Below are 17,874 nucleotides of genomic sequence, written 5' to 3'. Positions count from 1 at the left end.
GTGGGGCCCAGGAACTCGGAATTCGCAATAGAACGCGTTGAAAACTGCAGCAAGCAAAGTGGCGGACTCTATTATCGGAGGAGAGAAGCTCGTTGAACCTACCTTTGTGTACGAGAACAGGAGCTGCTCGTCAGAGATGCAGTCACAATTCACGGTAAATACGTGAACAGTATTAAAATATTTTTAAAACACTTCTAACAGCAGTAGAAAATGTAAATACAAACAATCTTGTGGAGTGGCAGCTTGAAGAACTAGTCAAGTAAACATTTCTGAACATTGTATTTTATTTCATTGCTGTATATGGGTTTTATGGAAAATACATTGTTTTATCAAAACACACGCACGGGGTGGATTTAGAAGACTTTTATTTTGAAGGTTGAAAAGGCTGCTCCTGAGTAGCGACGCGTGACATGCACATGTTCCCACCAATTCCAGGCATTACAGTGACTTCACCTGATTTGTCAGTACTACCAACAACCACCTGTAAAATATTCCTACAACACGAGCATTTCGTATCTTCGGAATCACACAACTGTTTAACGTACATTCTCCTGGTTTACAACTAAGCAGGCAGAAAGGTACAAATACAATTATTATTAAAATTAATTTAAAACTTACACAATTCAACATCGGCAAGCGAGTTCCCGCCAACTGTGATTATTACGAGCATTAGACAGAGGACGCCTTGCGACGAGAACAAAATCTTATTGCCGTCATATTTCCTTATGCGTTAACAGTGGTTAAATTTGTAACTACTAACTATGAGGCAGGATTTTTGTCTGTCCATAAATTAAATGGTGTTATTTATTTGTAACTTCACATGACTCTCATATTTTTTAATTACAAAATCACTGTTCACTTTTTCAGCTTCAGTGGAAGTGCATCCAATATGGAACAAACATATTTTGCTACGATTAATAAAGAATAAACAACTTTCAGAAATGATATGTTGTATTTAGATATTGTTCTTTGCTCGGCTACACTTGCCTGGCTGCCATAATTATACAAAATATTATCAACACAGTCAAACCTCCACTTCAGGTGCGAGGCCGGGTTTCAAAACTTCCTCTGACAATAAACTTCAGCACTAAACACAGGGGTTATCGCCCTCTTTCGCTGGCGTACCACCAACCAAATGCATTCAGGGAAAACTTATTTACGTTAACATTTTCTTTTCATTTTCTTACTTAGTTCGCATACCATCAGTGGTACATGCGCCACTGAGGTTGAGAAACGCTGGTCTAGATCACAGACACCAAAAACCAAATTGGGGGAAAGATTTAAAATTAAGAAATGTCAAGTAGAGACTCGACTGCATAATACGGCACACGATTAGTACTGAAGACAAAAGAATAAATGTGAATAGAAAACAGTCACTAATTTGAACGCTGGATATCGGAAAGTTGCACAAACGGAGCTTCTCGGACCAATCACAATTAAAATGTCAGTTTTTACACACTCCGCAACGTTTCCAAAACGAATATTCACAGTTCGCTTTTAAACGTAAAAACAAATACTCAAAATGCAATACTGCCAACACTCTGGAACTTCATAAAAACCTCTTTAAATGTACAGTTATTTTTTGTTTCATACCTGGAAGCCGGGCACTGTTATTAAGGTGGCACAACTGGTTAAGGCAACCGCGGATCTTTCCTTTCCCTCGCGGCGTGACGCCGGCCCGCTCAGCTTAAGACATTTTAATGGCGCGGCTCTAGTATAAGCTATTTCAATTCAAGACTTTCTCAAAAGTGGAAACACATTACAGTGAGGGCAGGAAATGCCGGAATCTTTGTACGCACTCCCCTAGAAGGAAACAGGTGAGACAACTTGCAGGAAACTAAGAAAAGAGGTTCCCCCTACAATTACTTCACAGGCAGTTCTGCGGATTTTGTGAAAGCAACTGAACGAAGAATCACAGAGAAGCATTTTTAAAAAGTATTCTGACGTACTGAAAACTTAGAAAGAAGGAACAACAATCCCCACCCTCGTTACTATTAATGCTGTAATGAGGCGCGACTACCTCTCTGTGAAACTCGGTTCCTGACAGACCCATTCTCCAGCCTCAGACGATACGAACGACAGCGAGAAAAGGACAGGAGGAAAAAGCTCGTCCACCAAAAATCCCATATAAACTGCGCCGGGTGCAAACTCAGGCATCTGCGGTAAGAAGTTGGTGACTAACCGCCTGAGCTATGGCATAACCTTACTCCGTTATTCAGGGATTACAGTTGACTCAAGTGCGCTCGTTATTCACATTTTTCACATTTCCCAGTTCTATGCTGCGCACATAGGTTACGGGTCATGTGATCAAACGCTTACAAACGTGGAGGGCAGGGGAGGACGGAGACGAAGAAGAACTGCTTACAAATATGCAGATCTAATATGGTCGACAAAATATGTCATAGAAATTCCTCTTTCAAGTTAAATGTCAGGTAATATGATGGAATCAAAGTTACACATTTTGACCAGTGCAGTGGTCATACCAACACGAACACAGACAAAAACAAATATCGAAGAAGTGGTCAAGTTTCCTCTATGCCCCCTTCCCCGAAACGACAGAAACAAACGCGTGTACATGACATTATCTTCAGGTTACAGTAACTGACGGTATTTTAAAGTACACGAAAGAAATGCGTGCCGTTAAAATCCACGCGTATTCCGTCTTCAGAAAAAGAGGAAGTTGTAGAACAATTTTGTTGGAAAGAAGAGGAAATCTGTCCAGAGACGCACAACGCACGCAATGTACCGAAACGATATAAGATTCCGATATGAAAGCATCTTCTCGTTCCATCGACATTTAACAGCAAGTTCTAGCCTAAAACTAACCGGGACACCCGAAGGCTCGTCACCGAACTAACCAAAGCCCTCCACCAGTTCAAGTCACTAATTTTTCATGACGGAAATTTTCTCTTCACCCTTCCTCAGTATAATGAAGTTCTTGCTGTTACATTGTATAAGAATAATGTTCACTACATATTTCTGTCAGGATTATATGTCAATGTATTTCCATATAACGTTACTAATTAGGGCGAGAACGCGTGTGATTAGTTCCGTATACCAGGTACTAAACTCTTACTATTCATGTCAAATAGTTCCACTTCACTCTGGGGAAGAAGAAGAAGAAACAAGATTTATTCCATACAAAATTCTGTAGTTTTTAATTTAATATTTGGTCTATAATATCAAAAACTGATTCATTCCAAAAATTCGATGTGTAAGTTTTGGCTGCGCACATTTTTGTTTCGAGGAAACATGACCTGAATATTTGTTCTTTACCTTGTATTTTGATAAAATTCCATACACGAGATCTCAGTTTCTATAAATGTATTTGGTCGTAAGGAGAACCGAGCCATGGTAACGTGTAACATATTTATGGTCTTTTACAGACAAGAGCAACTTGGCCTGCAAGTATGAGAACCTCCGATCTTCAGAACTCTGAAACGAGACGTGCGACCTAAATGCACATAAACACCCATATTTTGCATCTACGAAATCAATCTTCCGTTCGCGTAACCGTAAATAATATAAAACAAGCTGCATAATATCGACTGAAATAGGTTTCTCGGAGGTCTAGCAACAGGAAGTGACATTTCTTAAAAAGCAGCTGTTGACTTTCAGTCACTTGGCTGATCAGATTACTTGCAAGGTCACAGGGCAGGGTGAACAGCACGCACCGAGCGCGCACCTCTACGCTTGCTCCGAGCATTTCAAAAACAATTCCTTGTTTAAAATTAAAGCACAGCTGGAAACGTTCTGAAAGCAAAAACGTCAATTTTTTGTCACCTGAGCATTTTAAACTGCGTTCCAGTAAATAAATTAATTATTCTTTTATGGTTTATCAACTTGCAAGTGAAGATATTGCATCGAGTACCAGAATTGCTGTACAGAAACTTTATGCTGCTGTTTCTATGGTTACACAGCAACAACTGTTAGGGTAACGTAAATATATTACTGTAACTGTTAACAATTTTCTGAAACGTATGAGAATGACGCAGCGCACATTCAAGCGCACACCCACAACGAAGAAAACACAACCTTGAAGAGAATGAGTATTGTGAGTAACGGGACATTGCACATATGGACTGCACCATCTAGTAAATAATGTTCCAAAATACATAAAATTTACTGCTACAACCTCATATTAATTGAGAAAACGCAGAGAATGAAAACTATATACAGAAATAAAACATAAACTTCAACCTCCAGGCTTCATAAAATCAGTCTTCAAGCCTCAACCTTTAGTACGCCTATAATAACGTAGTGCAAAACTGAACAGATGCGGAAGCCATCAGTTTCATTCTGGAAGCCGTTAACAAAGGGAAGGGACTGTGTTGTGCCTACCAAGAGCGTGACAAATACAGCAAGTTATAGCACCCACGAGCCACGTACTTGCACGTCAACCAAGTAGAAGTACAAAAAACAGTTAAAATTAATGTATACAACTATCGCATATTGTTACGACACAAAAAATATCTCCCACCTCATTTAATTTTAAGCTACCAGTCAATTTGCTGCAAATTTCTTTATAGCTTAAGGTTTCACTTTGTGCTTATTCACCTATTCTATGTTAAAATGCAAACCAACTTCTTGCATTCTGGCAGACGGTCATCCAACGCAATCAAGTCGACTCGTAAATAAAGATAGAGTACCTGATGAAAACGTCGTGTTCTTCGCTCTCCATAACTAAAAACATCTCTCTACCTCACACGTTACCGACTGGATAGTCGCGTTCAATGCTGTGCTAATGCCACGCCGTTGCTGGACACCGCGCCGGACTTCTCAGGGCGAGCGACGTGTTTTGCGGGCGGTAAGAGTAGGGGCAGCACGGAGAGCGCCAGAATACCCAGCACATGCAGGAACAGGTACAAGTGCCTGGAACATCAGGCAGTGTTGCCACATGACTACATGTGTGGGGAACACCAACACAAAATATGTTATGATCTCTGTTCTATCCTGAACGTATTAAAGGTTTATAAAGCGACGCGTCCGGAAACAAGCGTGTATCTTGCATGCGTTTGTACCAGTCTTACATTCCGCGGCCTGTCCCTGTGGACGGAAACCAATACATTTGAGGGGAAGTGAAGACTCGCTGTCCTTCCAAGACGACCGCTGCACTATTGCTGCACATTACGATCATGACACTTTCACTATTCTAAACAGTGATCAAAAAGTCACGCAACCCATTCCTGACACGTTCTATTTGTCAAAAATAAATTACACTGAAATCAAAAACCAATGCTATAAGAAGTATTGGAAATGTCCACGGAGTTCACTGATACATGCATTCATTCTTCCCCATGTTCGATACAACTGCAAAAGAGTTCTTATGTTATGGAAATGGTTCACCACGGGGAAATCAGGAAACATGTCCTTGGCAAGTCAAGTAAGAACGAGATGCCAGGTAGTGTTCGACAATGAACGCTCGTTGCACTCGGGGAGGAAAAAGGGCATCCTTGCACTTTGAATGTTTTAAAACAAGACCTAAGAATAATGAAGGAAACGAGGATGGCGATAAGCAGAGAACAAAGAGAACAAACAGAATATTTGTACGAAGGGGCACATGACTATATAACTTTCATACATAGAGAACTTCTCCATAACCTAACCTAACAGCAATTTTATTGGAAGGACAACAGCAGAAATTCATACTTACAGATATACATTAACACTGGGCCAAAATTCGAGCAGCAAGAAGCTGAATGTGATGTAACCCATCACCACACGTGTCGTTAGCATCGTGGCCACATCATACATGGCTTTCATCGGTCTTGAGGCCACAAAGTGACTTCGGACACTGCGACGCACCTGAAAAAATAAGAAATGTGTGTAATGTGGTTTATGAAAATGGCAGTCTCAAGAAACCACAGGGTGGGCGTGCTACGGATCAGAGTGTGAAGGCAGTGACGGCGTTCTCATTGCCATCATCTGCTGAAGCCCGAGGTTCTCCTACCATGCACCCTCTACACTTTCACGTCTAAATAGCGTCCAGTATACTAGGTTAAGTACCGAAACACACAAAGCCAAAAGGTAAGCAATTTGGGCACTGCACATTCAATTAAAAGCATAAATGTTATGTGTTTCTATCTTATCTTCTAGTTTACTTAAATGATAAACTGGTAAGAATGTACAAGGAAACGGTACTGGATTTATCTGTCGTCTCGCATGTTGCACCACGTAATCTGGTAGATACTGACCACTTTCCAGAGAAGCTTACCGCCTCTATCAGCACCCTAAGAGACACCGCCAATATCTACCAGACTACGTGATGCGACATTTCAGAGAGCCACACGTAGTAGCCGAGGAATACCCCAAGAAAGCCGAACCAAGATACCCAGCCTCCGGGCCAAGAACTGAACCGCTCTACTACGACATCTGGTTGGCTGCAAACGCTGTGTATCAAATTTAAAGAGTAACAGACCATTTCTCCTGCCATTCTTCTTAACAGCTGCCGTAACACACACAATCATCTCCATACACTGAACAAACCAAAAACATATAAAACATGGCTGACAAAAGAAGACATTCTAGTATAAGCGAAGTCCAATGTTAGAGACAGGTTCACTGAACATCGACTATTATCGAGTGATTACAAATAAGGAAGTTAAATTTTTAACTCAGTAGAGTTGTGCGGACAATGTGAAGTGTTGGCTATTCAATTCACCTGAGAACACAGACTGCCACTCTCATCGGCGTTTTAAATTTTCACATTAAAAAATGCCGTGCATTATTATGGGAAACAGATTTCCAACACAGGTTATCAAGAAGACCTGCATTCTAATCATATGAACAGAATTATAAGTAACTTACTGATCTTGATGCGAAAGTAAATAGTGCGCCACTCATAAAAGTGAGGTAGTATCCAGGGTAGAAACCATGCCACAATGCAGACAGTGCATAAGTCAGCACAGTGTGGAAATGAGACGCGCGTTCGTACACCACCATCCGCAGCCAACGGGTCGTACCCTTATTCCACTGCTCAATACTGTCACGTAGACTCAGCCCAAACTAGCACAACAGTGTTCAGAGAATGAATAACAACCTTGAACTACAAGTTCTGTTCGCATAAATAAATAAATACATAAACAATTCACATGACCATGAAAATGTTAAATGCCATACAAAAACATTGCCCTACTTTAACAACTTCACAAATGTGGAGAAATCTGCATCACAAACACAACCATAAGCATGTGCCAGAATACTTCGGCTGGGCATTATCCATCATCTATTATTTAAAAATTAAAATTCTAAAACGTATTACATTTCAGAGATTGGCTGTCTCTATCTTCAGGAAAGAAGGTACCTTACTGTGTGGGCCCACCGCTTTATCAAACGAGCCCCTAGAAGCAGGCGCCTCCTTGCTTTAAGACAGTGAAAGACAACATTTCTGCAATTTTATAATATTAATTTGTTTTTACATTTCTCATTTGTATGTAACAGACGATGGACAATGCCTAATCAAAACATTATAATGTTAACAAACTACTGGCAGGAAACTTTAAAATGATATTAAGAGCACGTCATTACCAGCGACATAGCCACCATCTTTAAAAATTTCCACCACTGAAACAAAAATTCCATCTGTTCCTGAACAGCCTGCAATGCACACTTTTCTTCAACAAATACCAAAAAACAATTCGTTGCATGTGTTCAAAATTACACGTAAAAACAGAAATTCAATGAATATCGCCAGAACTCTTTAATACAGTGACACTTACTGCAGTTTTAAATTATTCAATAATTTATGTGCCAGAATACTTTTTCTTCTTCAATTTTGCCTTTCAAAATTCAAATGCACAGGTGCATTACGATGTGCGTGGTTTATGGCACACTTTCAATTCCTTTAAAAAATGTATGATCTGAAGATTTCACGGCAACTAAGTATAATAAATTCTTCTAGGGCTACCAGCCGTCAGGTGGCTTAATGAAGAAAACACCAACGTTTTCATAACCATCTTCTCCTCGTCCTCAGGGTACGGTTGTTGTGACAATGAGGATGGTTCTCAAAATACTGGTGTTTTCTTCATTAAACCGCCTTCAACGGCTGGTAGCCTGAGAAGAATTTATCCTTTAAACAATGTTTCCATATATAACAAAGCTTCTAAATATTTCATAAATTCTAACCACGAAAAATGAATAAAAGAAAATGGTATCCATTTGTGATCATAACATATTTCACAGCGGCTTTTAATGACAGCATTTATGAATATAGTCTTCCAGATTACGAAACTGGAAACGTCTTCCGGGACAACATTCAAAAGGCTTCTCTAGATGGACACAGGGCATGAGAAAAATCAGTCTATGTGAACACTGTAACATTTACTGTTACCTTGCTGGTAAGAAAGTACGCACCCCCACTAGTGTCACATGACAAACACAGCTTTTTAAATTTTAAAGTAATTAGGACATGATGGAAACAAAGGTAGATGAACAATCAGAAACTTCAATTCAACACCAATCGAATAAGGAACTGGAATCCGTAGAAGAACTACAAAGTTCCGCTACATTCAAAGCTATGACAGTGCAAAGACAAATTGCATGTTTTGTGATATCAATGCGCAGGCCCCCCAAAGCAGATGGCTATCCCTCTTGCCCCGCCCCAGAGATGACTCGTAGCAATACAACGTGGCAATGCTGATGACTCAAAAGAAAAGGCACGTTGACATCTGCAAAACTTACTTCAAATTTTAGTATGTCAACATTTGAAATGAGGTCCCAGCGAGCCCTTCCTTTGGTATCATAACCATTGAAGCCCAGACCTGACGCGTTGCATATTGCATCTGCAAGCAGCCACGCGTGATAATACTTAAAACGACAGAGTGTGGTTGCTATAACAAGATACGACATCTTCCTCGGCAATGAGAATTCCTCCAGGAACTCCGGCTCTGTAGGAAAATGATACACACCACCATTAGAATGAAATATGATACTCCGTTACAGTTACTGCACTGAAAAACAAACAGCGCCGTCTTCCCAGGTGCTAAAGTAGCGGGCGCAAGCTTAAACTTCTGAAGCTTTTGAGCTTTCAGATTATACAATAACCTTTCCAGGTACTGAGAAGTCTTTTTCCTAAAGCAAACACATGCTTGAAAGAAAATGGATCAGCCAGTAAAATGATAACTTTCAGGTGACAGCACAACGGCAGATATTCGGTCTGACGGTGGGGAAAGTCGGTCTTTTATTGCACAATGACTTATTCCAGAAAAACCAAAACAAGTCAAAATAATAACAATAAAATACAGGGTTTAATAGTGGCAGAAAACTTGTTACATATTTTAACCAGTTTTCATTAAAAACAAGATTGAAAAAGTGGACTCTCAGGAGTAAAACAAAATTCGAAAGGCGTTATTCATTATGCCACATCAGCAGGGCAACGACGATATCCAGGATCACTCTTGCAACAATGTGTTCCAACAATGACCTTATTTCACACAACGCCAGTTGCCTAATTTGTAGGGAAAATGTGAACATGGGTGGGCCCATGAGGTAATCTTTGTTCGCACATTTTTGCCTTTTCTGGACTGTTTTGCTAATAACAAACATGTCAGCGTATAAACGCAGCACACCTTTAACTCTCTGTATTGGAAACGATGGAATCAGACTGAGGAAGAGTACCGCACACAGTCCTGAACACACAACTTTCTTAAACACCACAAGATAAGGCGACGGTTCTAAAACCACTTCTCGACTGTTGGAGTTATTATCCACGTGCCCCTGCAACAAACAAAAGACGTAATATTACTTTCGGTTCTTCAGATGTCGATATTTGAAGCTGAAATTTAAAACACCAACAAAATCTATAAACAAGTTACATGATATTGTTGTATCATAACAAAATACTGTGAAACAGTTTACTCCCGTGTGTGATCTGAAGCTTTCGTGGCAACGAAGTATAATGAATTCTTCTTGGGCTACAGCTGTGTAAGGACGAGGGCGACGACGGTTCTCGAAACGTTGGTGTTTTCTTCATTAAACCACCTCACACAGCTGGCAGCCCAAGAAGAATTCATTATAAGATTACCTAATACTGACAGAAAATTGCAAGACATGTGTATGACCAAATTCATTATCACTGCCAAACATTTTTTACAAAAACATTCATTTGTCAATTTATCCCCCAGGTGATTATAAAATTCTGTAAAATTTACATACTTCATATAGAAAGAACAGTAGAGCTTCATGTAACAAGCAGGACACGCACATAATGCGTGGTGACCTGATTTAAAGAACATGCAACCTGCCCTGATGATGGAGGCCACAAGCACCCATGAAATATTAGTAAACTTCTACCAGATTACATGGCGGAACCCAGAAAACAGTCTTCTTAAAAGAATATTGTCCTTAATATTAATTTTTAAACCTAAGTGCTGTATTGTGATATACAAAATTAGTAGTTAGTTGATAAACTTGAAAATTACGTGTTTCAACCATTTTCAGGTATCACAAGTACCTGTAACAATTAATATTCTTTAATTATATGCATCATCATTATATTGAGGTCAAACTGCATACTGAATAATGTCAGTGACACTTATTTTGGGCCCTGATTTACAGGTCTTTTATCCGTGCTGGTGCTGTAATAAAATTCAACACCAAATTACATGATAATCCATTTGGAGGTTCTTGAGGTGTTACATGCAGGCACAAGGCAGGGCAGGCATGAAGCTAACAGGAGCAAACATGCCTAGGAACAGAATGTCTCCAGTACAAATGGTTTTCCTTACAGACGATGGTGGTGTATGCTTCAGGAAACTGTGTCCATGAATAAAATCTATGTAGTCTCTATAGAAGAGCACCGGTCCACACATAAGAGCTTGGAAATGGAACATGTAACTGAAGTATTCCAGTGCTGTTGGCATCTTTCTGCAAGTCAAAGAAAATAGCACAATTGTCATTTTGTGCTTATCAAATAATTTTGTTCAAGATCTTTTGGGGTGCGACACTGTGGTCATGTGGGTGGTAACTGACGTTTCAGAGAACTCTGCTGCCTCCATATTCAAGCTACCTGCAGGAACCTGCTACCTCCATCGTCAGCGTACCTAGAAGATGGAAACATCGGGTTCGTCCAAGACGCTGGTAACCAGCTGTATGAAATGGCATCACAACCCACACGATCGCTCAAATGTTCACTGCCATGAAGAATTAAACCTCAAAATGTATAATTTCTTTATAACACGTACTAATTTGTTGGAAAGAGAAAACTGAGATATACTGTATTTCCCAAAAAAGTAAAATTTAAGGAATAAATTTGGCAAAATCGCCATTTATAAATTACCACGAAACCTAACTTTTGATTGTGCCATACGGTAATGCTTTTAAAAAGTTGACAGCAGTTCACTGCAACTCACTGGATAGCACAAACTGATTACCGAGGCTTCAGAATATAAATCTATCAGTAGTTCAACTTTTCTGCACATGCATACCAACAAACAATATGGCTTTACCTCGCCATGTAAGTAGCAACCAACAGGTATACCATATTTATGAAACAAAATATCTGAATGCAAACAGGGCGGAAGAAAGACTACGATGTGATGAACAGGTATCCTATGGGCTATGCATTACTAAGAGACAGGTCATAAGAGTCGCAGGATTTCTCACTTTACCTCACAACGTGATACTTCTGATCTGCGGTGAGCTCGTCCTCATGCCGAGTCAGTCCGTCGTGTAGACTGAAAGCCAGACTTGTTACTTTCTGTGTGATGACCATCAGCGGCCCTAAAAATAAAGTCTCGTGTACTTTACAATCGGGAGAGTCGCAAAGAATTCCACGATTATCGATGCCTCGGTCAAGAAACTCTCTGCTTTCCACAAACCTGCAGATTCATTACCATGTTCATAACAGCCCACCAATCACAGAATACATATACAACAATTTATTAACTATCTAACCCCATTCAGCAGAGTTTGTGAGAAGCTGATAGTGACTAAACTGGACACAAAATTCCCAGCCTTTTATCTACCACATTACATCCAAGAAGACGGACAGTCATTTTCAGGATTCCATTTGCCAGAAGAATGGCTTTTCTGAAACTACTCAAGTCTTTCATTACAGACATTTACAAATCGGCAAAAACCTAGTTGATTAGCTGAAGTGCAGAGGCACATTATCCAGTCAGAAACAATAAATAACAACCAAAAAGACTGGAAAGATGTTACACAATTTGAACAGACATATTGCCAAAACATATTCTTCGTTAGTTTTCATACTTTTTTGACGCTTAATGGTCAATTTCATTTTTCTGATATAGTATATATATATATATATATATATATATATATATATATGAATCACTGAAAATATAATAGGCACTAAGGATAACACAGTGCAGACCCAAAAACTATTTTTCCTGTATCTTGCTACATATTCACTTAGTGAAAAATGTTTCAAAACAATTTGCAGATCTATATTTTGCATCACGTAACTAACAGCAATATTAGAGGCAATCTAATATCTGATTACATGCAACAATTAATATCGAGCCATTCATTACGCTATTTTCTCCATCCTCGGTGTATCCAGAATATACATATAAAATCGATTACATGAAAGCGTATGGATAAAATGTTCAGAGAACTTTAGCAAAGGCATGTACCATCTGTTGACCAGTAAGGGAACTACTCTGGCTCTCGCTCTGACGCTCCGCCCACGGCCATCAGAGTAGTCACTGAGCTTTGTATCTGAGGACGTCCTGCCACCAACAAAGTACGCTGATGCAATAAAACTTCTAGTCCAAACCAGCTCACCTTCCTAATTTTACTTACACAACACAACCGCCTACATCAATAGAGAAGCAAATATAAGAAAGTACCAAGGCCATTTCACTTACAGACTAACTGAAACATCACGTGGCTTGACGTCTACCCAATTTACACTGCGTACGGCTTACCTGTGATGTCAAGCGTGTAGGAACCGTAGTCATATATTTGACGATGCAGATGGATACAAGACAGATACAGAAGTGCCACTCCCAGAACCATTCTGCAATAAGTAGGCACAGCTTCAATTCAAACATTACTGATAGAACTACAAACAGCAGCTACCACCGCAGAGTCAATTAGTTAGTTAAGAATAATCTTCCAACTATGGAAAAGCATTTTATTACTTCCCAAAACAATCACACACTTGAAATTTTAGTTCCATTCTTCTCTTCTCCTCATTTTACTACACAAGTTTACCAGCTTCAGTACATGTATCAACTACAATCAAATATGCTCGCGGATCTTTACTTGCCGAGTGTCACGCGATTACCATTATTAACGCTTCCACAGCAACTTTCTCCATTCCTGGCAAGTCACTTCACAGCAGCGCAGATAACACGTGACCTACCCAGATGATCGTGTTCATATTTTCATCGCTTACCTCGTAACACGTTGAGTAGCGTCTGAGAGGGCGATATCTTCGAAAACAGTTTCGTGTGCATGCGCATGTGTGCGCTCTTACATGCAAGTACAGAATCCTCTATCCTCACTGTCACAATTCCCACAACAATATATTGACTTCAGTCTCTTCTAAACTTTCCTTTCCCTTCTGTTCCTGTTGCTAAGGTAACACAGCCGTCAGCCAAAGCAGTAAACTGGCTTTCTTCAGGGAATGTCCTAATTTCCTGCGAACTTTTCCCTTCTGTTCTACGAGTGCACACATAAGCTTGCATGCACCGGCATACAGAGAGAGATGCGCACATATTCAGATAGACACACCCCTGTACCCATGCACATGAGTGTGCACGTGCACACGCATCCCTATACAACTATAAGACAGTGGGCACGCATGTTTACCTCTGCATGGTACGGGGGTCCTGAGTCCTCATGACTACATAACAAAGTGCTGGGAGTCCACCCAGGTGAACTGCTTGCCTGCGGAAAACAATCATTAAGTGGAAATTATTTTCCTACACTTGCACATAATAACACACACTGAATGACCAATATGTTAAATGAAGATTTCCCAAACAAAAAAGGTCTCTGCCATCATTTGCTTTTGAAAATATAGGATCATCTTATATTCAAAAACAATGGAAAATCTCTCATAAAATTTTCTACTATTTCTGGGAAAACAGGAATCTAACAATTGTAGCACACCTCAAGACTCGCATGTCTGTGGAGTACCGCATTAATATAAAAACATTTCAAGAAACAGTAACCATGACATTTTAATATGGTGTTATTACTGCTAGTACTGAATATTCATGTACACTTTATTTTGCTCATTTCAAGGGTTCCATTTCTCAAGCATAACTAACAAACCAATCAATGAACTAACCAACTAAACTAACTCCAAGAAACAAAGTCATTCTTGAGAGGTTAATAATACCCTCAGACGGTCAAGAAATTACAAATATTTTATGCAAACCAAAGATTCATCACTCTACACAAAAGCCTGCCACCAGTCCTTACCCCGAGCCAAGTAGGGCCCACTCACCCATACGTCTTTCAAGTGGTCTCTACCGTTTGTGTTATTCAACCAAAATTTTGCAAGCATTTCAGAGTTTTTCTATCGCCTGGTGCAGGTATGCAGTTCTAAGTTCACCACATTTGTTTTCTGTATCATTTTGAAAGTGTAAATTTCTTCTCTGCTCTCCCAGTACCAAGTTCCACTCAATTTAAGGCCCATATTACTGAAAAAGCTAAATAAATTTTGGGGGCTATGTCACTAAGTATGAAACAGATAGAAAAAATGCTCTAAATAAACCTACATGGATCCATAGACATATGTGATACATCTTGTATAATATTTACACAAAACTCACTAATATTAAAAAAATAATAATGCACAGCACTGAAAGTGTGCGATCACCCTGCCATGTGATTTAAAACAGACAACATCCATAACTGAAACCCAATTTCTACCCCAAATGCGCATTAACCGGCTTCCTGAAATATTACTTCATAATTGTCATTATCACTTCAAAGCATTTTATCAGTGTTTACACATATTTCATGAGTACCATATCATATCATGTTATCTATCATTTGCTATCAATTTTAAACATTACACATTATTACCACACCACGCCGTCACCTGTGAAGGGACAGCCACTCATCCAGCTAATTTACTACACACCTGAACTTTTTTTTTAAAAAGGGGCAGGAGTAGGGGGACAGCATCAGCATCTGTTATAAGATAATCGTATCATAAATTAAATTGACATTTATCTAATTCCTGAATTCCAGTATCACATATACTTATGCAGTGACTGAAATAAATAATATCTGTTGAACAAATAAATTAAATTAAATCAAGTACATTTCTGGCATTCACTGAAGTGAAGAGTTACTAATAAGATAAGCAAGTCTTGGAGATCAAAGAGACATGTTACTATCTTACCACTATCATTAACTACTCCACTGCCATTACAAGACAAATAACACCAAGTTAACAGACTCTAATCCAGATAACATGGAATTACCGCAAATATAAACTACAAAATTATAATATGTACGAAAACTTTCTAACCTTCTGGAACAAATTATGAACATGTATAAAATCTTACATTCCAAAACAGAAGTACCCAAAGGCAAGTCCAAGGACCAGACCAAAGGCATGTCGAGTGGCAGGGCTGGTGGTGGAGGGGTGAAGACTATTCCTGAAGAGGGGTGCGCAGGCCAGAGCCAGAACTTGACTTATGACAAAGTTTACCTGTTAAAAAGCACATTACTGTGTACTTAATGCTACAGTTAACAACATCACCACTGTGGGTGGAGCAATTCTGTTTCACAAGAAACAACGGCTTACATTATGAATGGAATACCAAAATTTTTCAAATATTGCATATTGCCTGAAAAAAATTTAAAACTTCTGTCTTGCTGTCATTGCACTATGCCAATGTGTGTACATATACACAGCAGCAAAGCAACATTTAACCCTAGTACTTTTCAATTCAATTATAACAACATTATGGCTGTATTAACCTGTAAAGCAGAATTGACACCAGTGCAAACATAACCTTAAAATGATATGGTAATAAATCTCCACAAATATACACAACTTTTGATTAAAGAATTTCTTCATATAGCATAAAACAACAACATGGCTCCTGTGAGAAGAATTTCATGTAAATTTCAGTGTGACAGTATATATCTAATAGAGGCATAAATATGAAACTGTATGAAGACATTATACACATTCCTAAAAATTATGAATAGAAACTGTTTATACGTCATTGATTTGCGTTTATAACAACAACAATCTGCAATGTATTTACAACTGCAAGTGCTTTACGCAAGTAGGACTCAATCCTGACACACAAGGCATCAGCCCAACATCCTAATCTATGAGATACACTTCATGTAGCTGTTATATTGCACTACACTGATATATATAACAAAATAATACAATTAAACAAAAACGACTTGTAAGACTAGAATTTGGAGTAGATATTTTTTTTAATTCTCCCCAAAACTTTTTTGAGTCTTTAACCTAATATCTTACCTAACATATTTTGACAGTTGCTACCAGGTACGAATTTCTTATGGATCTTGAATCACGCGCCAGTCCACTGTTACAGGTGACTGTGCAGTTATATGGCCTTAATAAATCAAATGGCACATACCGATACACACATCATATAAATTTTGTAACTACATTTCTGTAATGTGAACAGTTCGTGGCGATGTTATTCTTCAACACACAAACCAATGAAATCACCTAACAAACACAAGAATTGTGCATATTTATGGAGTCACTTTACAGAAACACTATTACTAAAAACCGAGACTTCACATTTGCTATGTATGTGCATTCTACGTACCTGATCCAAAGGAAGACCAGACAAATCAGAAACCCAACTGAAAATCCGACTCCCCTCATAATACACATCAATTTCAGGAGCCATGTCGAAAGGTACTCTCGCCAGTCATTGGCAGGTTACACAGTTACAGCGCAGTGAACGTTCATTGCGCGAAAGTTCCCTCTAGCAGGCGTGGTTCTTGTATAATACAAGTGGGTGGGGTTACCAATTGTATGGCGTGAGGTGGTCATCAGACTAGTATAATTTCTCGATTACATCACTCTCTATTCTGGTGTTAACAGGAGAGTGGAGAAAACGGCTTAATGAGGAATTTCATAATTTGCACTCTTCACCAAATATTAGGTTGATAAAAAATATGAGAAATGCGAAGTCACAGTCGGAAACCCTGAAGCGAAGATACCACTTGGGTGTTGATGGTAGAATGATATAAAATTAACATTTAAGAAATAAAGCGTGACGAAGTAGACTGAACCCATCAGGCTCATATGAACACGGTAATCAGTCTTTGGGTTCCATAAACGGCTAGGAACTTACAAACAACTTTCAAACTGGGCGACTATTAGTTTTGACAAGAAACATTTTCGTTTGGAAAATATGGAAGTTCTCCATTTTTAGTTCCGGCGCCTACATTTTTTAAATACTTCCTTGAACGTCATGTTATTTTTTGCAGTAGTATGAGCCCAGGTATTTGCATTACAGATACATTCAAAGGCCCGAAATTACTATTCTGTGCACGTTGTATCATTAAACATTTACTATACCTCCGAAAACACAACACTGAAGATTTCACATAAAAGTATTATATTACCGTGTTCTATATCATATGCACAACTGTTTCTACAATTAGCCTTTTTTCTTTTTCGAAATTCGATAAAACTCAATTTGTGGTGAATGTAGATCGATATGAGCAAAATCAAAATCACCAAACAATTTTATTGCAAACACCAAATACCTAAATCAAGGTCAGTCGAAGGTGCAGATGAAGACTACAGGTTCCTCAGAAATAACCTACAAGAGTACACAGTGTAACGAAAGATCAGAATCCAAACTTCTGCCATGAAAATCTCATACCAGACCAACATTATACCTCAAATAATATAGAATATACTTGCAGGCAGCAAAA

The 17,874-nt window shown here is 38.9% G+C and overlaps 1 protein-coding gene across 1 annotated transcript; it reads right to left on the bottom strand.

The window, feature by feature from the left end:
- Positions 1-262: 262 nt before the first annotated feature.
- Positions 263-16,932, bottom strand: oys (lysophospholipid acyltransferase 6). The gene is made up of 11 exons (XM_022073126.2): positions 16,752-16,932; positions 15,495-15,640; positions 13,780-13,857; positions 12,891-12,982; positions 11,607-11,718; positions 10,725-10,863; positions 9,567-9,714; positions 8,680-8,885; positions 6,808-7,005; positions 5,654-5,805; positions 263-4,872 (listed from the first exon to the last, which is right to left on the bottom strand). Exons 1-11 carry the CDS (start codon positions 16,833-16,835, stop codon positions 4,731-4,733), a joined length of 1,497 nt encoding a protein of 498 aa, XP_021928818.2. The 5' UTR covers positions 16,836-16,932; the 3' UTR covers positions 263-4,730.
- Positions 16,933-17,874: the final 942 nt, after the last annotated feature.

This window comes from Zootermopsis nevadensis, unplaced genomic scaffold, assembly GCF_977971745.1.
Source record: "Zootermopsis nevadensis isolate Lab colony 2312 unplaced genomic scaffold, Znev_1.0 Znev_ptg000010l, whole genome shotgun sequence".
Classification (NCBI taxonomy): domain Eukaryota; kingdom Metazoa; phylum Arthropoda; class Insecta; order Blattodea; family Termopsidae; genus Zootermopsis; species Zootermopsis nevadensis.
Note: the sequence above shows the minus strand (reverse complement) of the source record. Positions and strands in the feature narration are given on the sequence as shown.